The sequence below is a fragment of the Myxocyprinus asiaticus genome, chromosome 37 (genome assembly GCF_019703515.2).
Source record: "Myxocyprinus asiaticus isolate MX2 ecotype Aquarium Trade chromosome 37, UBuf_Myxa_2, whole genome shotgun sequence".
Taxonomy (NCBI): domain Eukaryota; kingdom Metazoa; phylum Chordata; class Actinopteri; order Cypriniformes; family Catostomidae; genus Myxocyprinus; species Myxocyprinus asiaticus.
The window spans coordinates 34,620,242-34,647,976 of NC_059380.1; the positions used below are offsets into that span (position 1 = coordinate 34,620,242).

Below are 27,735 nucleotides of genomic sequence, written 5' to 3' on the forward strand. Positions count from 1 at the left end.
TCAAGGAATGAGCCAACAGTCATAGTATGTGTATGGCACAATTCAAATGTAAATATATTAACGAGAAAACAATAGAATTTGTATTGTTTTATTCAAATGTACTGGTCGTGATTCCGCACACCCGGCCCCTAATTAGGCTGATGAAGCCCAAAAGGGATAAAGCTGACCTGAGACGGCAGAGTGACAGAGAGAGAGAGTTACAGGCAGCTGTCCGACACCTGTGTGTGTGTCTTTTTGTTTAAGTTTCTCATTAAACTATTATTTATATTATCAAGCCGGTTCTCTCCTCCTCCTTTCCATTGAACTGTGTTACAACAGTATATAGTGCAATGTTAAAAAAAAATAAAACACAATGGCTCTGTACTAAACCCTAGTGAGCTGCCTCACTGTCTACTGTCTACATAGGCAACTACCTTCTAAAGGGCCATTCCGACCACACATGATCTTGCGCTAAAAAAAGCTAGTCGGAGCACAATGCATATACCGTAACAGAACGCAGATGTCTTGAGACTTGTTTTTATAAGCTGACGTTCTTTTTAACTTCACACAACATCGACAATTACATCCACACTAATCCGTTTGTACTCAAGAGTCTCTTTTTTCGGTGGAGGAAAACACCATTCTACTGTGGATGAGAGGTACATAAACGTAGGAAAATCAATGTGTTTTCAGACAAAAATGTATTAGTATGGATGTGGCCTAAAAAACATAACACTCCTGCGTGAGACGCTGATGCTCTGTCTACCGCATATTTACATAGAAATAATGACCCAAGTTCAGCCATGAAACTCTGTGGGGTGCAAGCTAATATGTTCTTTGAACTTGTTATCTGTTAGCCAGTTGGCTTGCTTACATGTGACATGTTAAGCCAATCGGCTCACATGGTGTAAGCTGATTGGTCCTTTAACATGTAATCGGGTAGCCAATCAACTTGTGTTTCTCTCATTGTCTAACATTTAAATTGCTCAGTTTAACAGAAAAGCCAGTTTCACAGCAGCACGCTGTGAGAGCTTTTCTCAAAAAATGCTATTTGCTCAGGTGGTTTCCACAGGCGTGCCCTACATGCTCGATGCAGCATGTCTTGCATTTTGTCTAATTGTGCAGCAGCAGCATTTCCACAAGCTTAACTTTTCTAACAGTAGCAAGTCTCAGTACTTGCTCTGCAGCAACAGCAGTAGCTAGTCCGCCAAGATCAATATCCTATCAATATTTCATACCAACATTAACATGATAAATCTTTCTGAGAGTTTTCATGGCTGAACTATGGAAAAAGAGTGCGGACAGACACTAACGTGTTCAGTGTGAATGGCCTTTAAGTCAGCATCCTAACCACTTATAGTTGATTCCAGTAGAGTTTGACGTTAGCATGTTGCTAAATTAACAACTCCCTAAAAATAATAGCACACACAAATTTTGGGTAAAATAGCCCCATTTTTAATTCGATGTAATTATTTTCAATCCATACTATTTAGTACTGAATAAATAGTTATACTTAAATTGCATAAACAGAGCAGAATAATTCTATTTATGTTCAAATTTGACTTGGGTGCCAGTCTGTTATCTTGAATGACAATTCTCACTGAGCTCGATGTAATGCATAAAGTATAAATACAATGATGTCTGAGATTTTGGCCAAAACAAGGAGAGCGCATATCTGATGTATACAAATGATGTCTATGTAGGCCGCTCACTTGAGTTTGAAACAGAGCCAATGTTCCACATAATCTTTTTATGTCTCCTCTCACCTGGTTCTTGTCCAGCTCACAGTTTTTGTACTCTTTCTCTCCCTGTTCCTGAAAGGTCACGATCACAAAACCCACGAAGATGTTCATCATGAAGAATGCGATGATGATTATGTAGATGATGAAGAAGATGGAAATCTCCACACGGTAGTTGTAGATGGGACCCATGTTCTCACGGTTGGAGTCAATGGCCTTGTACAACAACCTAAGGAAAGACAATGAGAAGAAATAAACAATAATAACGAGAGCCAAGGAAAAAGTACTTCATGGAATAGATTCACCTAAAAATGAAAATTCTGATACCACTTTCACACCCTCATCTCTTTCCAAACCTGTATTTTTGGGTTGTCAAACTCCAAAAAGGATAAAAGAACATATGATCAGACCAAATGTATTCACTTGAAATCTTGACCTCTGCTTTATGGTGCTTTTACATGGTGCTTTGTTGTTCTTTTTGGAGCTTGACATCTCCTGGTCACTATATGCTTTCATTGTACACAAAACAGCAGCATTAATATTCTTCAGCATTCCATGAAAGAAAATAAAGTCTTATTTAGTCTTAGTTTTGATTGTGGATGTTGCAAGCTTTCAGCAATTTTGCTTCCATTTTTCTTTTTTACTTCTGGGGACAAAAAAAGATTTCAAACTATTTTCCATCATTCTGTCACAGTGTGTGTCAGCAATGTGACACTGAGCTGAGCGAGTGTGTAACTAACTGAACACTTTAAGTTTCTTTGTTGTAATTACAGAGACAGCGTGATACTGTTCACAGTGGCACTTACCCACAGCGTCAATACAAACACAAAAATTCCTATACCACTCATTAATTTCCCCCTGTGGTTTTCAACAAAGGCACTCTACTGCCAGAACAAGAATTAGCAAAAGAAAGAACTAACATTTGCTATTTAATAATACACACTAAAATGGGGCCACTCTCAGCTCTTCTTTGAAAAATCACTAATATTGCAGCCTAATGCTGATTTGCAGTTTCATACAGTATGAGTTTATATCATTGTATACTGAACACAGTATATAGAATGTGCACAGCATAGTATAAAGGTTCAATATCTGAACTATAATATGGTGCATATACAGAATGAGGTGTTATTCTACAACTGATCTACGTATATTGAGGTACATATATAAGATGCTATTTTTTTAATTGATCTACACTGAGGTGTATATATTAGGTGTTATTTTATATCTGCTCTGCACTGAAATGTGTTTACACTATAAGGTGCTATTCTATGCATTTTCTATATTGAGGTGCAAATATTTTGTGATATTTTATAACTGATCTTAAGAGGTGTATATCCAGGGTTGGGGAGTAACAGAATACATGTAACGGGATTACGTATTTAAAATACAAAATATAAGTAACTGTATTCCACTACAGTTACAGTTTAAATCATTGGTAATTAGAATACAGTTACATTCAAAAAGTATTTTGATTACTGAAGAGATTACTTTGCATTTTATTGTCATTTGTTTCATTTAATATTTAGTCCTTTCAGATGGAAAACATTTATACATATAAATGATTCGATCCAAAGTGCATTTGAACAGCGGTGAAACACTTTCTTATGATGTGTTACTATCATACGAGCAGACAGAGAAGTAAGTTTGAAGTAAGTTTGGAGCAGAAGAAATAGAAATAAACCTTGTGAAAATTGTCAGCTTCACGCTAAGCTAAAATGCTATTTCTAGCCATTTTACATGCACGTTACCAGGCACGATCATATTTTATTATCAAGAAAATTCACATTGGATCATAATTTCTTTTTTCTAGTAAGACCTTTGATATTAGGGCATAAATCATATTCTTGATAATCATTTTTGTTTTGTTTTCCTGTAAAAATATCTAAAAATCCTTAAAACAAGATCAATTTGACTGATCTTGTTTTAGAAACAACACTGCATAAGATATTTCGGTTTTTCAGAGAATGTGTTTTTAACATGTGTATTTTGTCTTACTGTACTGGCAGAGTTTTTATAGTCAAAACAAGTGAAACAATCTATCAGTGCTGAAGAAGTAATCCAAAATATTTAGAATATGTTACTGACCTTGAGTAATCTAAAGGAATACGTTACAAATTACATTTTACAGCATGTATTCTGTAATCTGTAGTGGAATACATTTCAAAAGTAACCCTCCCAACCCTGTGTATATCTAAGGTGTTATTCTAAAACTGATCTACTGTACCGAGTTGTGTAAAAATAAGGTGTTATTCTATAACTGATCTATATCGAGATGTGTAAATATTCAGTGTTATTCTATAACTGATCTATATTGGGGTGTGTAAATATAAGTTGTTATTCTATAACTGTTCTATATTGAGGTGTATAAGATGTTATTCTATAACTGATCTATTCTAAGGTATATATACTGTATATAAAGTGTAGTTTTATAACTGATATATATCAATGTTTGTATACTGTATATAAGGTTTTATTCTATAATGGATCTATACTCTGGTGTATATAAAAGGTTTTGTTCTATAATGTGATCTAAGGTGTTGGTCTATAACTGATCTATATCAAGCTATATAAGGTGATAACTGTTCTATGTTGAGATGCAAATAAAAGGAGTTATGCAAGTGTATATGTAAGGTGTTGTTCTATAACTGTTCTATATTGAAGTGTGTATATATTGTATATGTGATCAATATTGAGATGTGTTCTAAGATGCTTACGCTGGCCAGCCTTCAAATGTGGACACTGTGAATAAAGCCATCATGGCCATAAGAACATTATCAAAGTTAAAATCGCTGTTGTGCCACTGGCGCTTCTGAATGATTGGCTGATTCATGTCTCCTTCCTTATACATTATATACGTTCCCCTGAAAAAGAGAGAGAGGAGAGTTCATAAAGTGAACATCTTTAAACATAAAAGCTTCAATTTCTGCAATGAATTTTACATGCATGTATTTAAAAGACTTCGATAATACAAAAACACCCCTACATTTGGTTTAATATACTGTATATTAATTTGGTTTAAAAGCACAACAAACAAAAGTGATGATAATCTTTTTTTGTAATCTTCTAGTTATTACAGTAATTTGAGACACTTCAGAAAAGCAAAATTCTTCTTAAAGTGCAATATATTAAGTAGTGCTAATTAATGTCAGGTGACTTTAAAACATAAGTTTTAATTAGACTGACTTGCACTCCTCTGGGCTGGACTTGGCTTCATCGTTACAACGATAAAACTTCCCCTAAAGAAAATGAAGAAAGTTAGGGTCATATAACAGGCTTTAATGATAACACAAGCATAATAGTCTTTCTTATAATAAGTGAACAAGATTTGAGAAAAGGAGACTTATACAAAGCGAGAGTTTGCTGTTTGTACATCATAGCTCACCTTGAAGAGCTGTACGCCAATGCAGGCGAACATGAACTGCAGCAGTGTAGTGACAATCATGATGTTTCCAATAGTCCTGATGGCCACAAACACACACTGGACCACATGCTGCAGAGGACAAAGGTCAAAGGTCAGAGGTTGACAGACAGAAGAGACATTAATAATCACTTAAACAGCTGGACGGGCATATAAGCCCTAAAACTGTTTTTCCACAAATAATCATTAAAACTTGATTATTCTAATAAGAACTAATATTGAAGCAAAGTGAATATGCAGAACCTTGAGTCCTTTAGCTCTGTTTATGGCCCTGAGCGGACGTAGCACCCTTAGGACTCTCAGGATCTTCACCACGGAGATGGCCGATGATCTGTGCGAGACACAAGAAGTGTTCACATCTACAGAAACATGCTTAAAAAAAATTACGATGAAATCTATGTCATCAAACTCTACAGAATGATTAACCCTGCAAAAAATATTGGCATATGTTGACTTTATGCTGTTGTGCTTACGAGCTACCTAGGTTTCTTAACTAGCTTAACCAAAAAGACTTCCATAGTCAACCAGCTTTACAAAAAAGGTTAAGCTAAGTGTGGCAGCGGGGGCGTGGTCAAGCATCTCTCCGGAAAGAGAGAAAGCGGTAAGGGCGCTTACACCTGAGCTAAATTATGTCTAACACCTGTCTCTAATTTCAGTGAGCACGGGGAGAGCGGCTTAAAAGAGCCACACCGCCAGCAGTCGGGGAGAGAGATTGGCGCAAGGAAGGCCACGGTGTTATATATTGTTATGCTTTTGATGTAATGAAGTGGGACTCTTTAAGTAACTATTTGCTTGTGAAACTGTTGAGTGTGTGTGGAACTGTAAGCGACAGGGTGCACAATTAAACGCCTACCTGAACAGGAAACCTTGCGCTCTTGCCTCCTCCTTCCATTGAGGAGTGTTACACTAAGTTTGCTGGTGAACAGCAAGGCGATGCTGGTCCACCAGCTAAACAACCACCAAAGCAGCACTAACCAGTATAACCCATTGGACAAATTTGTTTTTACAAACAATTACAAAAAATTCTTAATTAGTATTTTTGTCTTAGTTTCCAGTAAAAAATCAATTTCAATTTAATTTAAGAAGCAAAGTGTGTGAGATAATAAGACTGTTAATGTTAATTATACTGTATGTTAAGTATACAGTATATATTTATATATGCTACTGTTCATTGTGCCAGTCCACATAGAAATTTAATTCAGTAGCATTATGCCATTTGGCACACCTAGCTAACATGCACATGCCTCTTCAGAGCAGCAGCAGAACACAAGTCTTGGCGATAGATCTGTGTGGAGGCCAGGCGTGGTGGAGTGTTCGTCTGGAGAGAAAGCGGTAAGGGTTCACACACCTGAGTGCTATATGTCTAACACCTGTTTCTGATTGCAGTGAGAAATGGGGAGAGCGATATAATGAGGAACCACACCAGAGACTGAGAGAGAGAGAGAGAGAGAGAGAGAGAGAGAGAGAGAGAGAGAGAGAGAGAGTCGCGCTTCAACAGCCTGTCAATGTGTTTATGTGTGGAAGCTGAGAAACTGTTTGAGTGACTTGTTATTAAAACCCTACCTTTTGAATTGAAGTCCACGTCTTCCCATTTCCTCCTTTCATCCATCCTTGAACCCCGTTACAATCTACTTGTTTGGGGGGTTGTGTTTTGTGTTTATGTGTTATGCATTTTGTGCAGCTTGCCTGCTTTGGTTGGGGATTGTTAATATTGTTTGTATTTTTTGCCTTGAGACAGATATGCACACGGGGCAAACTAGAAATAAAGTGACTTGGAATCAAATAATAAATCACATCTTTTTAAAATTCGCTGAACAGCATTAGCATAATTACGGAAGTGAACTCTGTTTCATTTGCATATACTGTAGCGAGGGAATTGAAGATCAGATTTATATCCATTTGGTGGAAACACATTAGATGTGGCCAAGTAAATTGAGACTTCTGCTTACGTCTCCTGCTTCTTAGATGTTACATTTAAAATAAGTTACATTAAACATGAATTAAAATGAAACATAACTGAAATCTAACGTCACTCACTGTATTCCAAAAGAGACCAGAGACACACCGACCACCAGCAGATCAAGAAGATTGAAGTAGTTCCTGCAGAAAGCCCCCTTGTGGAGAAATGCACCGTACGTTGTCATCTGAGAAGCAAGAATACATGGTCAGGATTTGCCCTACAGTGGCAGAGAAAATACACACACACATTCCACAGCAATTCACACTCTCAGAAATAATACACATTCACTCATACACATATACACTCCCAAACAGAAAGCAAAACAAATACACACACCTTAATATCACACTTTCTTAAGGGTGGCGTGCTTGGAGTTGGACTAAAGGCGAAATGTTAACGCTAACTCCGCCAAACCCTCACAGCTTAGTTAACATGAATGTAGTAGTAAGCTCTGTTTCACAATCTGCCACAAGGGGGCCAGGCAATAAAACATGCTGTTTGTTGCCGAGCTTTGAAAGAACCTAACTTCAGAATGAAACAGAGACAGAGAGAGATGGATAGTGAGAATTAAGATCAGGAGAAGTTAGTAGATGGCTTAAGTCAAGAGAAGAGTTAAGAACAGAAAAAAAAGAGAAAGTCTCTATCTATTAGGCGATCTGAAATGAGAACTTCCCTTACTGTCACATTCATGTGAGCTGTTTAATCATTGAGAACATTTCACCCTGTTCCCTCGGCAAAATCTGTTAATGAAATAAGGGGAGAAAGCTCCAATTGCAACCTCATATTCAGCAGGCAGAGAAAAGACCAGCCAAACCAAAGAATAATCGCTCCAAAATCATGAATGCAAAGGACTCATCTGCTAAATGTATATGAATACAGATGCTACCAGAAACCACAAAGGCAAGCACTGCATTATGTTACTTTTGGTGGCTGATCTGAGACCAGTTTTGGCTAAAGTTTGAGTACATTTTCTTAAAGGATCATTTAGTTTTAGTTCAAGATGAATGCTATCGATAGCATTTGTAGCATAAATGTCACTTACCACAGAATTTAAATTTGACTTGTCACTTAGGTTTATCTTTCTGTACTTTGTAAAGTACATTCTAAGTGTATTTTTGTGAAGCAAAATTCCCCAAAACACACTTATGCTGCATTCCGTTCAAAGATGGATGTGGGAAATTCCAACTTGATATCTCCGATCTCCGACAATAAAAGCATTCCATTGCCAAATGCTCGGAAGATGACGTAATAGCAAACAAAACTGCTATGCTCCCGTTGGCTTAGCAGGTGTTTGATTGTCACCAGAGACATCTTCTAGCAACCAAATTGATAAACAATGCAGCAATTCTAGCACTGTTCATTGTTCAATACAGGTGTAGGATAATCAAAAGACAGTGATACGTACTGTATTTTGAACACCTGTCTCTGCAAATTTTTGCTAATTTTTTTATAAAAGTGAATGTTTATCATTAACTTTGTATATCTCGCTGTGTGCTGACGTTTGTGTGACGTCATGCACCTGCATCTCGGTGAAATCGGAGTTAAAGATTTCCGCATGAGTTTCCAAGTTGGAAGTCCAACCTCAAGGGGCATTCCATTGCATTTTACCTAGTAGGAAGTTGGAAATTCCAACTTACACAGTTAAATGGAATGCAGCATTACAATGGGAATCTATGGGGCCAGTGTTCTTGAGGGTCTAAAAGGAAATATTTGAAGCTCGTATTTTTGCTAAAGATGTACTTTAAACTTTTTAACTTTTTGTTTGTGTCATCTTGGACTTACAGTTACACCTAGTGGTGTGGATGCAGTTTCACTCAAAATCAATAGATTTCAGTTACAGATGCCATTGTAAAAATTCACTATTTACAATCAGCCATGATTAATTTAATCCAAGAGTGAAAGTGTACAATAACAAGACAGTTACTGAGATTAAGTGAGTAGTATTCAGCTGGTCATGTGATTCTAACATGGCAGCCCCCATGAGGGTGCCCCTTCCCCATGTAAAATAAAACAGCTTTTACAAGGTTACTGATATGACTAGAGTCCTCATCTCATGTGAGTGGTCATGATTTTATACATATGTTTCAAAATTACAATTCATTTCTTTAGTAGTAAAACTTTTTAATGGGGAAAAATTACTGAGTGCACATTTAAAGTGCTTACATGAATTATTCTGTTTAAAACGGTTTATTATTTGACCTGTAAAGCTGTCTAAATTGTCCTTGTTGAGGTGGATAAATTCCTAGTTATACATTATAAACATTATTCCTGAGAGTTGAGTTTGCTCCATGTAAACAGTACTCTATGTATATCTATATCAAGTTCCTTTCTGGTATCCTTGCATGTATCGTGTGAAAGTTACCAGTTTTACACGTGGCATAAGGTGAAGTTGAAAGATTGGATTTACTGTAACTTACAGTATACAGACAAGGTTAGTAAGCAATTCTATCACACTACTTTCATGTTAACATGCAAAATGTTTACTGTAAATTTTGTGGCTATACTTTAAAAAACAATGCTCACAATGGATATTTTAGAACTGAGGGATGAGTTTAAATTATTTTCTGTGGTCATCGACAACATGCCACAAATGCCAAAAGAGCTTATATTGAAACTGGAACATTCCTTTAAAAACTAGTAGCTTAAGTTTGTGATCGCTGGTCCAAAATCAGCACTAATGAAAATTGATAAAATGAGATTTCTTCGGAGTTGTTAAATAATATCTAGCTAAAGCTGGAATTGTGCTGCCCCCTGTGGTTCTGGAGGTCACATTGCATTGATATGCACTCAGCCAAGGGGATTGCAGACTGAACCATGTTCTATCCAAGCATGGTTGTATTTGCCCCCTCTTTTATGGACTGGATACAGGCCAATCAGTTATGAAGGCATGAGAGAGGCAGCGCTGTTATCATTTCACAAAGAGTTGCATAGTTTCATCTAACTATAATTAGTGTTTTTCTCCCCTAAATGAGGGACAGATTCTTGATTCTTCCAAACTCATTTCCTTCACACTTCCTTAACCCCACTTTGACCAATCGGAGTTGAGTTCAAACTTGGCGTGAGTGAAAACCTGACAACTCTTGTGGCGAGTGTGTGTTTGATGAAGATGGAATTTCATGTACATTTCTTTTCTTGTAGTCTTTTAGTAAAAGAGGTGCCATGGTTGAAAATAAGAGTAAGAAAAGAAAGAGACTGATCAAGCCAGGTAGTTTTTGAAGTAGCAGGTGACACACAAGGAGATAATGTAGCTAGGCCTGTGTTTCGAAGGGTTACCTTTAATACGATCTCAAATGTAAACATACTAGTGAAGACATAATCTGCATAGCCTAGGACCTGGAATAAACCAGACGATTACAGCATTACTGTACAGACAGCACACACAACACAGAGGCACAGGGCACGACATTTACCTTCAACACGATCTCTACAGTAAAGATAGCCGTGAAAGCATAGTCAAAGTAACCAAGTATCTGCAAAGAGCAACGTACATGTTTAACAAGGATTAAAGACATTTATCAATCATCATTTATCATGAGAATATTTATTCTGTATGTACATTAATTATACCAAGGTGTACCAGGGTGTCTGTTATGGTAACACCATAAAAAACACTAATGTTTCAGAGAGGGAAGTTTCCTTTGTACAAAAGAACAAGATTAGAACAAGTCTGGCAGAAGAAAATATGAAAAGAGAAAATAACACAGCAAACCATTTACAACTTCACTAGCCAATACATTGTCAAGTAGGGCTGCCCCCGACCAAAGATTTTCCTAGTCGACTAGTAGGCGTTAATTTAAGCCATTAGTTGACTAGTCGCACATTTATGATATTAATTTAATTACTTAAATATATATATATATATATATATATATATATATATATATATATATATATATATATATATATATATATATATATATTGGGGGACATCAGAAAATGGTTTGAGTTCCAGGGCTGAGAAAGAATATTATAAGTAACATTGCTAACACTGTTCTACATTACAGAGAAATACTAAATCATAATAATTAAAATATAAATTTTACAAGCGCACACACGAAGCGAGCCGCAGCAACACCGGCAAAAGTGGTAATGATTCTGAATGTGTCAGAAAAACCAGCAAGGAGACTGTCTGAACATTTTGTTAATTTATAGAGAGAAATGCACATTAGGGATGTGCCGACAGATGATGATCTCAGGGATCGATGATGGTCAGAGTGATCGCCAACAGCTGATGCCTTTGTCAATATCAAGATGATTTTTGGCTCGTTATTCCATGTATTAAATTATTATAATTAGGCTATTATTATTATTATTATTATCAAATTAATATTACAAATAATTTGCATGTAGACACACAGACACGTGATTGAAGAAACACACTTTATTATATTATTAAGAACAGATGACAGAAAAGTGTCTATGCGCATGTCTGACGCGCTGATATGGAGGTGTGCAGTCTCGTGGAACACATGCATGTAAAAGGTTCTCACTCTTTCTTTGTTTCTGTCTTCTGAATTTATTTATTTTTTTCTTCTTCAAGAACAGTATCATCTATGAGTGCTGCAAATGACCTCAGACATCTCAGCTCAGGAGGTGTTTGAGTTCAGTTTGCTTTATTTCCACAGAGCAGTTTATTGTGACCAACTCTGCAGCCTATACACTACCGGTCAAAAGTTTTGAAACACTTATTCTTTATTATAATTTTTTTTCTTCACATTTTAGAATAATAGTAAAGTTATCAAAACTATGGAATAACATAAATGGAACTATGGGAATTATGTTGTGACTAAACAAAATCCAAAATAAATCAAAACTGTGTTATATTTTAGCATCTTCAAAGTAGTCACCCTTTGCCTAGAATTTGCAGAATGTACTCTTGACATTTTCTCAACCAACTTCTTGAGGTATCACCCTGGGTTGCTTTTTAAACAGTACTGACTTTATTGTGTAGACTTAACTTTAACCCTGCTTAACAAAAATTACCCCATATTACCACCTAGCATCCAACCAGCTGAGTTTTTTCTGCGACCAACCGACCAATCAAAACTTGGTCGACCAAGACTCTTCTCATCGACTAACGTTTGGTCGACTATCAGGGGGCAGCCCTATTGTCAAGGCCTCAGTTTCTCACAATATCAAAATCAACATTTTTAAAAAAGATTTATTTGACTTTATCTGTAACTTTTTTGGAATGCTCTTTAGTTTTAGTTTTCATATTTACAATATAAATTTATCCAGAAAACAAAATAAAAAAATTTCACAGGTGAGATTTCGAACCTAAGAACAACAAAAAGGTTTACTTAATATGTAACAATTAACTGTCTTTTACAGTTCTGTTTTAATTAAATGAATTGTGTAGATGACAGAATTTTTGGACATTCATGAATAATCTTTTGTGCCCTGTGAAATGTCTTTCTAGAGCATGTTGGTGTGGGTGTCTCTGCAAGATGAACTTACAATGTTGCGGGCAGAGAAGTTTCTGATTGGATCCTCAGCAGCCAAGGAGGCGGAGCTTAGCATGATGAACACGAGTATGAGGTTGGTGAAGATGTGATGGTTTATCAGCTTGTGGCATGCGACTCGAATTCTAAGAGAGAGAAAAGAGAACATTTGAAAAGATCGAGTCTTGACATCTTGAACATTTAACGTGTGTATTAGCAATATAGAAATTCAGACATGAAATGTATATGTTAACAAAGTACAAAAGAATCGATGTCTGTGGTAGCATTGTAGCACTCATTTTTCCCCATACATTTTTCCATATGTACGTGTAGGTGAATCTCACTAAAACATGCCCAGGACACATGATTTTTCCCCTAAAATCTCATTACATCCGAACAGTTTATTTTTAAATTATTTTGTAATCCTTATTATTCTTAATAGTAATTGTAATTAGATTCTTATTTCTGTATTCAATAAAACAAAATACTATAATATAGTGATTTTCTTCATTTAAATCAGCATAAAAAATATTACTATGATGTATATATACTTTACAATTTAAGGGATTGTTTTTTTTATTACAGTAATGAAATCTGGGGTGAAACCCTTAATTTTCTTAAATGCTTAAAGGAATATTCTGGGTTCAATACAAGTTAAGCTCAATCGACAGCATTTGTGGCATAAAATTGATTACCACAAAAATGTATTTCGACTTGTCCCTCCTTTTCTTTAAAAAGGCAAAAATGGAGGTTAAACTGAGGCACTTTTTTTTGGAGGGTTTAAAAGCAGAAATGTGAAGCTTATAATTGTATTAAAAATTACATGAATTCTTCTGTAAAGTTGTTTAAATCATAATTTTTACAGTCGTTTTAGGATTTTAGGTTTTGTTGACATAACATCGTCATGGCAATGACGTTACAAATAAATTAAAAAATAACTTTGCACAGAAAAGGTTAGTAAGCGATTTTATCACTCTAAAATCATGTTAACAGGCATATTGTTTACGTCTTGTGGAAGTATATTAACGTTCAAAAACTGGCCCCCATTCACGTCCATTGTAAGTGCCTCACTGGAACCGATTTTTACTTTTTTTAAAGAAAAGGAGGGACGAGTCGAAAATCATTTTTGTGGTAGTCAATATTATGTTTCAAATGCTGTCAATTGAGCATAAATTGTGTTGAACCCAGAACATTCCTTTAATGTAATTAATGTCACAATGCAAAACATCTTAATGGACCTAAAATAGGCTTCATTTTCAGAAATCAAAATACAATTTCTTGAAATTTCTGAGTCAATAAAAATGACACATACGGGTTTGTTTTGCTAAAGATGAAGAACGCACTGCCCTCTGGAATCGGAGTGATTTTCTCCTTCTTTACAAGTTCTGAGATCTGTGGGCGGGGCCCTGCTGGAACGTCTGGCTCATCTTCATCCTCCTCTGTTACAGGGACAAGGGCATCAGGACATACATACTAAAACACAATCATCTTCAATATAAAATCGCATTTACACATAGCTCATACCTGCGTTGTCCTTCTCATCCTCCTCTCCAGCCTGGAAGATAGAAACCAAAGTTGTTATATCCTGCTACAAATACAAACAGCCATAAAATCACATGAATGCAAAAGATTTACCTTGACATCTTCATTTTCCTCATTTTCATCGCTTGAAAAAAGAACAAGAAAACAAGCACAGTGAAAAATGCAGCACACAAACAGTAGAAACTCGATTCAGGCACTCTAGTCTGTGATAAATGACCTCTACAAGGGTTCATTTACCCTTTCTTCTTATCGTCGTTGTCTGTGTTCAGGGACTCTGCGTCTGCCAGGTTGTCCACAGCGATAGCCAAGAATACATTCAGAAGAATGTCTAACATTGTTAAGCAAAACAACACAATATCAAACCAACACATTTATAAGCACAAAACTACATAATATATATATATATATATATATATATATATATATATATATATATATATATATATATATATATATATATAGTGTGTCAGTAGAAAAGGATACAATTTCCACAAATGAAGAGGATGATGAAGTAGATGCACACCATCATTCCGGATGATGATGGGCCACCATACGCCATTATGCCGTCATACATGACGGCATTCCAGTCTTCACCAGTCAGGATCTGAAAGCAGCATATATTAACATGAGCACATAAACAATCAAAATAATCCAATACCGATCCTTAACTGGTTAAGACTTCACAGGTACATGCGGACACACACCTGAAACACAGTGAGCAAGGCCTGAGGGAAGTTATCAAAGGTACTCCTCTTCGTTTGTGTCTCATCGAAGTTGAACTTCCCACCGAAAACCTGCATTCCAAGGAGGCTGAAGATGATGATGAAGAGGAAGAGCAGGAGCAGGAGAGAGGCGATGGACTTCATGGAGTTCAGCAGAGATGCCACCAGGTTACTGAGAGATGCCCAGTGACTAAAAAAACAAAAACAAATGACCATGAGATTGCTAATAAAACAAACAAGAGCTGTTTGCCACACATTTTACTTCTGTTATGTGATGTATGTCTGAGTGAAACATGATATTCAACAAGATGAAATGTGGGCTGGGGATTGTGGAAAGTGGTCTTTTTATAACAGGTGGTTGGAAGGGAAGGTGTTTGAAAATTACCTGAAAAGGAAAGTTGTTTCAAAGGTGGAACAAGTTAAGATTGTTTAACTTGCTCCATTTAGATGAAAGATTGCAAAGTTAGTTTGTTGCACAAGTGAATCACTGCGCCAGCATGCATCAATGAATCGACTACAATAGACCAGGAATGTATATTTAAAAAGCAAATAGGATCAGTTTTGATTTAAATTTCACTTTAATGTGTGTCTAGTGCCCAAAGCAACCTTACACACTTAATTGTGTTCAGTTCTCAGTTGTCTTGTTCTCTTGACTTTCTTGAATTCATTTCCTCTTTATTGCATTCATTCACTCTTCCGTTTATTCGTTTGTTCGCTCTATCATTCACACTCTTTCATTCGTTCGCTCTCGTTTAATCTCTTTCATTTATTCACACTTTTGTTTGCATTTTCTTTAGTTCGAACACTCTTTCTTTTTATAACAGGTGGTTGGAAGGGAAAGTGTTTGAAAATCACCTGAAAAGGAAAGCTCTTTCCTTCTCTTTTGTTTGATTGCTTGCTCTTTCGTTCACTCTTTCATTTATTCGCTCTTCCTTCCTTCCTTTTCAGCTAGAGCTGAAAGCACTCTCATATGAACTCATATGTTTTCATTCATTCGCTCTTTTGTTGGTGCTGTCGTTCGCTATTTCGTTTGTTCACTCTTGTTTTCGTTTATTCACTTTTTTCTATTGTTCACTTGTTTGTTTGTTCGCTCTTTCATTCATTTGTTCTTTATCCGCTCTTTCTTTCGTTTGCTTGCTCTTATGTTTGTTCTTTTTCATTTGTTTTCTTAATCTTCCGTTCACTCTCATTTGTTAGCTCTTCCGTCAGCTCTTCCGTCTTTTTCAGTTAGAGCTGAAAGCACTCTATGAATTTATTCGTTTTCATTTATTTGCTCTTTCGTCCGCACTTCCGTTCACTGTTCTTTCATTTGTTTCCGCTTTTGACCATTTGCTCGTTTTCATTTATTTGCACTTTTATTTGCTTTCTCTATCGTTTTTGTTTTCTTTTATTCACTTTTTCGTTCGCTCACTCTTATGTTCGCGCTTTCGTTCACTCTTTGTTTGTTTGCTTGCTCTTTTTCACTTTCTTTCGTTAGTTCCCTCTTTTGTCCGTTCTTTTGTTTCCTCTCTTTGATTTGCTCCCTCATTCTTTGATTCATTTGCTCTTTTATTTGCTTTTTCTTCCAGTTATAGCTAAAAGCACTATATGAATTCATCAGTTTTCCTTGTGTAAACACATTCCTTAAAGTAATACTTCACCTGAAAATGACTTGTCATGTGTCAGCAAGGTTTGACTTTAATGATGCCAAACACCACTGCTTCCTGCCTGTCTCATAACAAACAAGGACGCGGAAAGTTGGAATATGCAAAAGTGCCATTGAGATTTAAGTGTATCAGAAGGAAGAAAGTGAAGGAAAGTGTTCCAAGTAAGATGGCCAGGAAGTCACATGTGTTTGACACGACATGACTGTGAGTAAATTATTTTTATTTTTTGGGTAAATTATTCCTTTAACATACATAAACAATTATAAAACTCAATGTCCACTTCTTGATAATTTTTCATTTTGCTCCTATCTCTTACCGTGTGACTTTAAAGATCCTGAGCAGTCGCACACATCGAAACACTGAGATGCCGAGAGGTGACATGATCTCAAACTCCACTAGAATCGTCTCCGTGATGCCTCCACACACCACAAAGCAGTCAAAACGATTAAAGAGGGAAACGAAATAAGCCTGCAGGCCCAGACTGTACATCTTCACCAACATCTCACAAGTGAACAGGGCCAGCAGAACTTTATTGGCCACATCTGCAGGACAAGAGCCAATCAGAAAAGAGAATTCAGTAAAGATGTGAAGCAGTCATGTTACAAAGGTATTCAGTGGTTAATTGTTTTACATTCACAGCTAGGGAGGTTTCAAGAGGGCACAAAAATACTGAGCACTCACCCTGTACTTGTGTAAGCCACTCAGGCTGGTTGTAATGTTCTGAAGAGATGGTCAAAGTGTTGAGGAACACTAGAATAATTACCAGCCAATAAAACGGCACTGATTTGACTGCTAAACGACAATTCCTCCGACAGAGCCGGTTCCAGCGACGCCAGCGCCGACTGAAAGAGGAGGCAGTGAAGTCAAAGAAGATAAACAGAAGGGGAAGAAAAATGAAGACAGACAGAAAGACAGACACTTGCATGCACTCAATGGGTGTACTAACCTGAATTTTGATTTGGAAATTTTCTGACTGTAAATCAAAATAAACAAATTGTAAAGTTAAAAAATAAAGCAGAGTGTTCATATATTCACTTGGTAGAGCATATAACAAAATATCGTACATTACAGATTAAAGGTGAAGTGTGTAATGTGTGTCTCAACAGTATCCCCAAATGAAATAAAACAAATTATGACTGATTTTCAAGAAAACTGTTTTTAAACAGGTTTCATGAACACTCCCCTCATCCGCAATTGGTCGTACAAACAGATAGTCCCGCTCCAAACTCACGCCACTGGTCAAACAAACAGAGCAATGTTTTGATAGCACCATAGAGCCACAGTATTTAAACTCTTCATAGACATAAACCAGGGAATAGCTTATTTACATGTAGTTGTGTTTGCACAATATGAAATTAGAGAAAATGCAACATCAAAAAAATTAAACACATCACCTTTATGTAAATACATATGTTTATTGGATGTATTTGTGTATATGAGCGGCTTCTCACCATGTTGGGCCACAACATGTTGCCTTCTCGTCCTCTCCTTTTTCGTTTTCTGTATTCATCGATTCCGTCTCACTTGCAGGCATACTTGCTATTGTGTCACAAATACAAGGTTCATCAAACACACATTAAAATGCACACTGAACATTTACTCACTACACAGAAGATTTATCAACACACAGCATGTTCACACAGACTCTGCCAAAATAATAATTTTGTGGACAAAAACTAGCTTGTGCACAAAATGATTGTCGACCTTTCAGAAAAACAAGCATCCAACAAGAAGATAATGTGATTTTGAGACATATCGATATAGAAACCCAATCCAAAAGTTACAAGCTCCATTTGTAAAAAGGATTTGTGTTGAATAAAAGAGGGCATGCAGAAACCGCTAAAAAGTAGTGGGTAGCTGACCCACAACATGTCCAATATATATATATATATATATATATATATATATATATATATATATATATATATATATATACGTATGTATATATATTTTAAATCGTCATAAAGATTTTATTATGTATTTGCAAATGGCAAAGAATATTTTAAATGCTGTACCTGGCCAACATTTCTTTTAAGTTTTTCAGTTTGTAATCACCTTTTTACAAGTTCATTTTAAATGGTCCTTCTGTTTAACAAATTATGACAAATTACTGTAAGTACAAATACTCCATGTACAGCAGTCTCTCAAATAATGTATTCCTAAAAACTGCATGCATCGTACTTTTAAAAGAATGTGCAAAATGCCATTTAAAATAGTTTTAGATGGAGTATAGCATGTCACACTGCAGGAAATGTCAACTGTCCAAAGCATTTCATGTCGACTACCCATATGTGTGTGTACATGTGTTAACCATGAAGAAAAATCAATTTATTATAACCATGATTTCTAAGCTCTGGGCAAATAATAAAGCAATAAGATAATGAGTCTTAAGTCTTGATATCTGCGAAACATGATTTTTAATATAATAGTTCGGCTCTAGTCGGTTCAGTTCACATAGATCAAATTGAAAGGCCAAGAGTTTGATCCTAGCACTGGGTAAAAGTTCACTAATGATACAACAAATGACTGCTGGAGAAAAAAAAAAAAAAAGACTGCTCTACTCAGCCCTCACATTCCCTTGGGATACGCAGATAATTTCTGATACATCAGTAGACAGTAATAAGCAAGTGTGACTGGACTTTGTAACTGCTCTTTAAACTGCTAACCACAGGCCTGGTGATCTGGGTTTAACCTCATTTCTACAGTATCAACTCCGTCACTGTTTTAAAGTGGGATTTACACTGAAACTTGGTGATACACTGCGCTTCCGTCTCATGCTGACTTTGAAAGAATGAGAATGAGAGGGACAAATTAGTGCAGGAAAGAGATTGTAATGCTAAGGGAAAAATGCTAAGGGAAAAATGAGGGGTGCAAAGACATACCATACAGCATGTGTTTATGTTCAAACATAAGGAAAATCACACTTGTAAAAGCACAAGTCGCATGAAAAGGAATTGGTTTTGCATTCACACACCACATCATTCATAAATATCATACACATTTTAGCAAAACATTTTCATCAAGCTAAACCCCATGGTAAATCGCGGTAAAATCACTGTAACGCTCGATATCTTGTGGCTTACTTCTTATCTTATGTTTTGTAAAACATTGGGTATGGGAATATCATAAAACACACCAATGTTCAATACATAATTATTTGTGTTGATAATAATAATCGCAATAAAGAGTGCTTCTGTCAAATAATATAGCTCATTAGCCTTCACAGCCCTGAAAAGGCAAAATACAGTAACTACACATTTTGTCATGACTTAGGCCACGTCCACACTAATCCGTTATTGTTACGTTTTCAGTTTCATAACATCATAATTATGCATGAAGTATGCTGTAGCCGAGGGTGTTTTCTGAACACCCCATTTTTGGTGGAGGAAAACATCATTCCAGTGTGGATGAGAGGCATAAATGTAGCAAAATCAATGCATTTTTAAACAAAAACATTCTAGTTTTCTTCTGAAAACGTCATTGTTTTACGAAATATGCAGTAATGTAGGACGTTTTCTGAATGCTTATTTTTCACTGTAGGAAAATGTCATTCCAGTGTGGATAAGAATTGTAAATGTAGCAAGATCAATGCGTTTTCAAACAAAAAAAAAAATTATTAGTGTGGTGAAAACTCCAATTTCAGTTTACTAACGTCATGGTTTTCCAAAAGTCAAAAGATTTTCGAAAGTCATAATTTTCGGTTGGGAAAAACGCCATTCCAAAGCCTTTCAATGTTTCAATGTCTTGTCAAACATATTAATGTGCAAGTGGCCTTAAACTATTATCTGTTCTGTAACAGACCGGTTTGACTCAACGATGCTACAATAAAATAAAAAAAAACTAAAACTAAAACTGAGAGACTTTTTTTTACCATCAACATTTGAATAGACAATCAACAAACTTTCAAGCCATTTTTCTCAGTTTCAGGTTTTTTTCAGGCACTGTAGGGCATTGTAGGCTGTTTTGCAATTTGGCACATTAAGGGTGCCTACACACTAGAGTTCATGCTGAACGCTGCGAATGCATTCATTTCAATGGGGATGGTGAGTTGGAAGGACGAAGAGGGAAAACGCAAGGGTTTGCGATAGTTACGCTCCGTCATGCTACCAAAAGTTGAGAGCATTTTAACTTTTGCTGCAACGGATTCTGACGTAGGGATGCATTGACCAATGAGAATCTCGGAAAGGCAGGACTAGCTGCGCTGTGAAATCGAAAAAAACAAAAAAAACATGGAGGACAAACTCATACACATGGTATATTTATTCCCTGTCCTTTATTATGTTTCTCTGCCAGGCTACAAATATAGTTATTGTAGTGGGAGAGCCTGGAGAAGTGTTTCAGTGGTACACTGTCGAAAAAATATAATTTAGATAATCAGTGCTATCTGTGATCGCCAATGGACTGCAGCTTCTGTTTGAACTGAACCACCTGCTCTCTCTAGTACATGCCTTCCAAATGGACCTTAGGATTTACATGTGTCAAACGCTCCGACTTAGCTTTCCCTAGTGTGTAGGCGTCCTAATATAGAATTTAACTAATTTGCAGTTACGGGTTGGCATACATCACCTATTTTACTACAGCTTTTTTTTAATATGGTTTAATTATAGTTTAATATGGTCTAGAGACAGATTTTATTTTTATTCTGGGATGAAAAGGATTCTAACAGATAGTATTGAAAGAATTCTCAAGTAATCACACACATTCACATAGACACACTTTATCAGTTGAAAGGGACAGAGGGGTTGGAGGGAGATTTACCATGAGTGTCAGAGGACTGGCTGAACCAGCCAAACCCTTTCTTCTTCTTCCCCATGAGGCTGGCCAGTGTAACCCCTTCATATCCCATGCACCCAAAGCCCATGCATGATATACACAGTACAGCCGCATCATGGTCACAGGGGCGAGAACGAGCAGCGACACAGGTTAAAGCACGGGAACAAGAACAGCACCAACACAATTAACAACAACAGTAAACAACAAAAATATTGACATTGAGGCAACTGGTAAGCTGGAAAGGAGGACGACGGGTAGTTGTTAGTAAGAGTGAATGAGAACAGGATTTTTTATGATGTCATGGTGCAATGCATGTACTGAAAGCATTAGACTGACGCAAAGGGAACATAGTAAAGGACCGTTCAGACCAAACATGTTACTGCGTTTAAAAAAAGCTAGACGCAGCACAACAAATGGAACGGAAGGCAGGTGTCTCAAGTTTTTTTTACTTAACGTCTTGTTCATAAATGAACTGAATGTACTGGGAAACTCGTTCGTGAACGAAATGAACTCGGTCATTTTGTTCGTTAATGAGAATCTGCTGACTGAGTGAATGAGAGGAGGCATATCATTCGTTCAGTTCAGCATGTGAGTCAATCACGTTCAACAAGGAGAGAAATGCACTTAAGACAAGTTTATAGGTGCACAAGACATAATTCCCAGTTTATGAATGTGTGAAAAATGGCATGAATTTTGAATGGATATTTTGTGCTTTGGTGCATAGTGTAGACAGATAGAAGATATTTAGGCTTTTCTTAAACTTTTACCATGTCTTGATAAAATTGAAGCCCATTTGACAAAATATAAGACAAATAAGACCTGCTTTCTTATCATTTGTGGTACGCTTTGTGTGGCTTTGTCCTGCTTTTAAAGACTGACTATAGTGTGAGCCAATAGCAATAGAGTGCTGGCTGTGTAGGAGCATATCATTGGTTTGACTCACATTTGCGAACTAAATGAATGAATCAGTCATCTCATTTATGAATGAGGATCTGCTAACTGGCTAAGCAAGAGGAGTAGGAGTCACATTGTTTGTTCATTTAGTTAATCTAATTCAACAAGGGACCAGATTAATTATGAATAAAAGTGAGTGATGTTGGCCACACATTACAATATGGATGTTACTGAAACTCATAATAATTTTGTAGGCTAGTATTGTCTTTTTTTTTTGTATAGCTTGATAAAAAGTTGTGCTCAGCAGAATTTGATAGACTTGTTTTGTTGGCATTTGTGGGGAAACGCTTATGATGCATTAACACTCGTACTGAAGTCTCTTAGCAGAACTGTAGACACACAAATTTTACTGAAGTATAATTAGACTTGCTCTGGTCATAATTGACTCTGTGCTTTGGGTACAATGCAATTACTTGTTCAAAACGTACCGTCATTTGGCGTCATCTACTGGCGCAAAGGCGTAATTTGCAGAAATTGTCAATGACCAAATCTGAACAAATCTTTTTGGCGAACGGATTCAAAAGACTTGAGTCACTGGGATGAATCAAAATCCCACCACAAGCAAATGGCCCATTCATGAAATAAGACTATTAAGTCTTAAAAAATTAAGCTGCCAAAAATATCCTTTCCTTTTCAATGTGATTGTATGCCTTAATGTACTTTCAATCTTAATACCTAAGCAGTGGCAATAATATATAAAATGTTCATTTTGCAAATTACAATGTGTTATTCAAATGAACAAATTTAACAAATGAAGCAGCCCTTTAGTATATAATAGAGAAGAGAAATTCCAATTTTAATTAAAAAAATCTATGAATTCAAATTGGCACTGGCAAAATCTACATCTAGAGAGATTCTCTGAATTTTGATGATTGAAAATGGGATTCAACTTGATATTCCATTTCCACATTCATTTCTGTGTAACTGCTAAACCTAAAAATGATCATTCTGACATAACTGACTCACAATCATGTTGCTCCAAACCTGTACGAACATTCCTTCCACTGTGGACACAAAAGGAGCTGTGAGGCAGAATGTTAGCCTCAGTGACCATCCACTTGCACTGCATTTTTTCCCCCACACAATAACCTTGTGCCTAATATCTTCTTTTGTGTTCCACAGAAGAAAGTCATCACAGAATTTTTGTTTTCATTTCAACTATCCCCTTTAAGAATTCTGTGGGATTGTATCAATCAATTATAGCAAAGAACCCTTTCAGAATTGAAGTGCTAATCTAACCCGACTGCCCTCTCACAGCACTGAACTCTTCGGTCATTTTAAAGAGCTGCCCGCTCGGGTTCCAATGACAGTCGAAATTGAAATCTGCCCTACTGTAGCGGCTCACGATCATGTGTGCTGCTTATATAAAAGGGATTAGGATTAGTCCTTATTTTGCTCAGTTTCTCCACTTCCAAGCAAACTCCTTTCATTCAGCAGATACCACCCTTACTGGCTCACTTACATTTAGAAGCGTCACTTTTGTTGAAAGCAGATGGAGCGGTCACCATCATGGTGAAATGTTTGGATGAATGAATTTCTCCAGGATTGCTAAGAGGCTGCAACTTTATAACTCAGGATCCTTAATGGAGTTCTAAATTACTGAATGTTTCCTTAATGTACCAATTTTTTCTCAGATGTTTCTTATAAAATTGATTAGGGGAAATAAAAATCTAATGAGACAATAGAGACAATGAAGTGCAATAATCAGAATGGAAGCAATAAATTAAGGAACATTTTTTATTTCAATGAATGCCACTGATAGGAATCAAGCAAACTGCCCATACAGTACTGTACAGTAGTGTACCTGCTGACCTGGGGAATGTTTGACTTTGAAAGACGAATGTGCATTTCAACAGCAAAGCTAGCACTCGCGGCATCAGTGCGTGCTGACTGCTCTCCAAGTATTTAATCAGAAATACACCAGAGGCAGCTGTTTTGGGCTTGCTGACGTCTGCTCTGTGTCACACAACAGTTTTATAGGCATGACAGGCCAATTAAAGTTGCCTCGGTAGCTGCTACAAAAAGTGGCAAATCTTTGGTCAGCTGTAACGTCATCTTAAAGCTGAAGTGTGAAATTTCTGTGCCACTATCGTCACAAACGGAACTGCAAAAACAATCAGTGTTTTTAACGGAATCCAGAAAAACCCCTGTGTTCCATTTGTTGTACAAACAGATAGTCCCACCCCCAAATCACGTCACTGAGCCAGTGTTGCTAGTTGGGATGCTCAAACAGAGGTATGTTTTGATAGTGCCACAGTGTTACACTTTTAGGTGAAATCAATCTACAAATGGCATACTTATAGTTTACTGCATATTGAGCTAGGAAATGAGAATTTTTTTTAGAAAAAATTAAAAACTTTAGCTTTAAATGACAGTCACTAAAATAGGTGAGATGAACATGCCAGTTTCACGTTACTTAAATTTCATATTTTTACTTTAAAAGCTGTAAAAGTTATGCTCTAGCATGACATGAAACCAGATGATTTTTAGGTGTAACCTCTTCTTACATTTTTACATATTTCCATTCTGTGAGGGTATTCAGGTACTCACGATTGCGTTTGGTCTCCTCATCATCCTCCTCGTTCTCCGGGTCGATGTCTTCTGCCTGTGTGATCCAATCCAAATAACCTTTCAGATCTTCCTCCAGCTGTTGTTTCTCACGTAGCTTTTGGAAGTCTCCACGAGCCTTCGCCTTCTCTCGTTCTTTAGAGAACTCTCTGGGTTCAGAAACAGTTTTACCTCAGTATACTTATGATTATACATACATACACTGCAATAAATTATCTGTCTGTCTAGAAATCATCTTTCTCTCAACCCACAGCAAATACAGCAATCTTATTTCAAACCTTAAGGAAAAAAAAAATTATATATATATATATATATATATATATATATATATATATATATATATATATATATATATATACACACACACACACACACACACACACACACACACACACATATACACACACATTAGAGGTGTGGTAAAAAATTATATACAGTGAGCAGGGCCGCCGATAAGGGGGGACAACTGGACCTTTTGTCTCGGGCCCAGCTTGAGGGGGGGCCCCTGCCAGACTGGAGGGTGGGCCTCAGAAAGGCTGTTCCATATTGTATATTGCATCTAAGCACATTCAGCTGGAGACACGGATATAAACATGGAGACAGCACGCGAAAGTGAAAGCCGCCGGGCCAGAGCGCACGATGATGAAAGAACTGTCCGCACCAGCCACCGGATTAGCTAAGACCAGCCTGACCAGCTAAGGCCAGCCGGACAAGATGAGAACAGCTTGACCAGCCAAGAAAACCATGCTGGGAGACCAGCTAAAACCTGCCAGACTAGCTAAGACGACCCTGACCAGCTAAAAAAAGTGATTAAAACCCCTCTAAATCCAGCCTGACCAGCTATGACCAGCCTGGGAGACCAGCCTGACCAGGTAAAACCAGCCTTATGAGCTATAACTTGTTTGACCAGCTAAAAAAAAAAAAGTTCAAAACCTCCATCAGACCAGCCTGACCAGCTATAAACATGCTAGGAGATCAACTAAGACCAGCTGTAATAGTTAAGATCAGCCTGAGTAGCTAAGACCAGCCGGACTAGCTAAGACCAGCTTGACCAGCCAAGACCATGCTGGGAGACCAGCCCAACTAGCTAAGACCACCCTGGCCAGATAAAAAAAAAGTGATTAAAACCTCTCTAAATCTAGCCTGACCAGCTATGGCCATTTTAGGAGACCAACAAAGATGCCTGACAAGCCTGACAATCTAAAACCAGCCTGCCTAGGTAAAACCAGCCTTACCAGCTATAACTATTCTGACCACGTAAAAAAAAATAAAATAAAAAAAAATAAAAAAGTGTTCAAAACCTCCTTAAGATCAGACTGACCAACTAAAAAAAGCAATTAAACCCCTTTAAATCTAGCCTGACCAGCTATGACCAGCTTAGGAGACCAACAAAGATCAGCCTGACCAGCTAAGACAAGCCTAACTAGCTAAAAGTGTTCAAAACCTCCCTAAAACCAGCCTGACCAGCTATGATCAGGCTGGGAGACCAGCTAAGACCAGCCTGAACAGCTAAAACCAGCCAGACTAGCTAAGACCAGTCTGACCAGCTAAGACCAACCGGACTAGCTTAGACCAGCCTGACCAGATAAGACCATGCTGGGAGACCAGCCCGACTAGCTAAGACCAGCCTGACCAGCTTAAAAAAAGTGTTCAAAACCCCTCTAAATCCAGCCTGACCAGCTATGACCAGCTTGAGAGACCAGCTAAGACCAGCTGTAATAGTTAAGACCAGCCTGCGCAGCTAAGACCAGCAAGACTAGCTAAGACTAGCCTGACCAGCCAAGACCATGCTGGGAGACCAGCCCAACTAGCTAAGACCAGCCTGAACAGCTAAAAATAAGTTATTAAAACCCCTTTAAATCCAGCCTGACCAGCTATGACCAGCTTGGGAGACCAACAAAGACCAGCCTGAACAGCTCAAATCAGCCTGACCAGCTTGAAAGTGTTCAAAACCTCCCTAAGACCAGCCTGACCAGCTATGATCAGGCTGGGAGACCAACCGGACTAGCTTAGACCAGCCTGTCCAGCCAAGATCAAGCTAGGAGAAAAAAAAGCTATGACCAGCATGGAAGACCAACAAAGACCAGGCTGACCAGCTATGATCAGGCTGTGAGAGTAGCTAAGACTAGCCAACCATCTTTATTTATTTATTTTTGCAAGAGTAAAGTTGTGATTTGAAAGAGAAAGTAATAAAATTCAAATTACAAAATGTATGGTAATTTTGCTTCACAAATTCAAAATTAATAGTTGAGTTCACCTTATATTTTACATGCTTATTGCAAGCAATTCCATTTTATTGCTGTAAAATAAAAACAAAAACACTTATAAATCGCAAGCAATTCCCACCACTAAAGTAAATGTGCTCTATGTTCACATAAAGCCAAATAACCCAGACACAATCGCTTCAACGTCCTACCAGCAGGGTGCATGCTTGTCCAATTCACTTGCAAACACACTCAAAAGGTCACACAGTGTCAGAGGCATTCTTAATAAAACAGCATATGCACAAAAATAAAATCCAAACCAGAAGATTTTTTGAGCTGCAAATTGTATACAGTATGCTCCACCGTAGGGCACAGTGTCTACATCTTGTAGCAGAATATTAATAACCACTTGAAGAAAGAGCTTGCAGAACTCATGGACACAGGAAGCAAATTAATTTCACCCTTTGGGGGAGGTCAGAAAATCTGCAAGTGCCCCTCTCAGAAGGACAAGAGGAGAATATGAGAGACATGGGTTCTCTTTCTGATGTGGAAACAAAACAACAGTATTGAGCCGAGTGTCTGTTTCAACCCATCACCTGTCTAGCTCAGTTCTTCTTGCTCTCCTTCTTCTGCCCTTCCTTCTTCTGGCTAGTCCTTCTTCCTCATCCCCTCCTGCCCATCTCTCAATGTCTAGTTGTCTCTTTCCAGCTTTACTAAACTCTGTATTCAGTGGCTCAAAGCCTCAAAGTTATGGTTCTGTTACTGTCTACGTAAAGTTTCAGAAGC

At 37.2% G+C, this 27,735-nt stretch overlaps 1 protein-coding gene across 1 annotated transcript in view; it reads right to left on the reverse strand.

Moving 5' to 3' along the window:
• The window catches only part of cacna1da (calcium channel, voltage-dependent, L type, alpha 1D subunit, a), a 146,118-nt gene that overhangs the window by 62,269 nt on the left and 56,114 nt on the right, over positions 1–27,735 (reverse strand). The window contains exons 9-28 of the mRNA XM_051675488.1: positions 24,728–24,894; positions 21,209–21,283; positions 17,902–17,989; positions 17,397–17,423; positions 17,132–17,292; positions 16,767–16,992; positions 14,787–14,994; positions 14,566–14,686; positions 14,320–14,410; positions 14,176–14,206; positions 14,065–14,095; positions 13,853–13,979; positions 12,557–12,686; positions 10,510–10,569; positions 7,177–7,283; positions 5,383–5,470; positions 5,104–5,211; positions 4,905–4,957; positions 4,436–4,582; positions 1,746–1,947 (exon numbers count right to left, since the gene is read on the reverse strand). Of these exons, the coding sequence (XP_051531448.1) occupies positions 1,746–1,947; positions 4,436–4,582; positions 4,905–4,957; positions 5,104–5,211; positions 5,383–5,470; positions 7,177–7,283; positions 10,510–10,569; positions 12,557–12,686; positions 13,853–13,979; positions 14,065–14,095; positions 14,176–14,206; positions 14,320–14,410; positions 14,566–14,686; positions 14,787–14,994; positions 16,767–16,992; positions 17,132–17,292; positions 17,397–17,423; positions 17,902–17,989; positions 21,209–21,283; positions 24,728–24,894 (2,248 nt within the window). The remainder of the gene's footprint in view (positions 1–1,745; positions 1,948–4,435; positions 4,583–4,904; positions 4,958–5,103; positions 5,212–5,382; positions 5,471–7,176; positions 7,284–10,509; positions 10,570–12,556; positions 12,687–13,852; positions 13,980–14,064; positions 14,096–14,175; positions 14,207–14,319; positions 14,411–14,565; positions 14,687–14,786; positions 14,995–16,766; positions 16,993–17,131; positions 17,293–17,396; positions 17,424–17,901; positions 17,990–21,208; positions 21,284–24,727; positions 24,895–27,735) is intronic.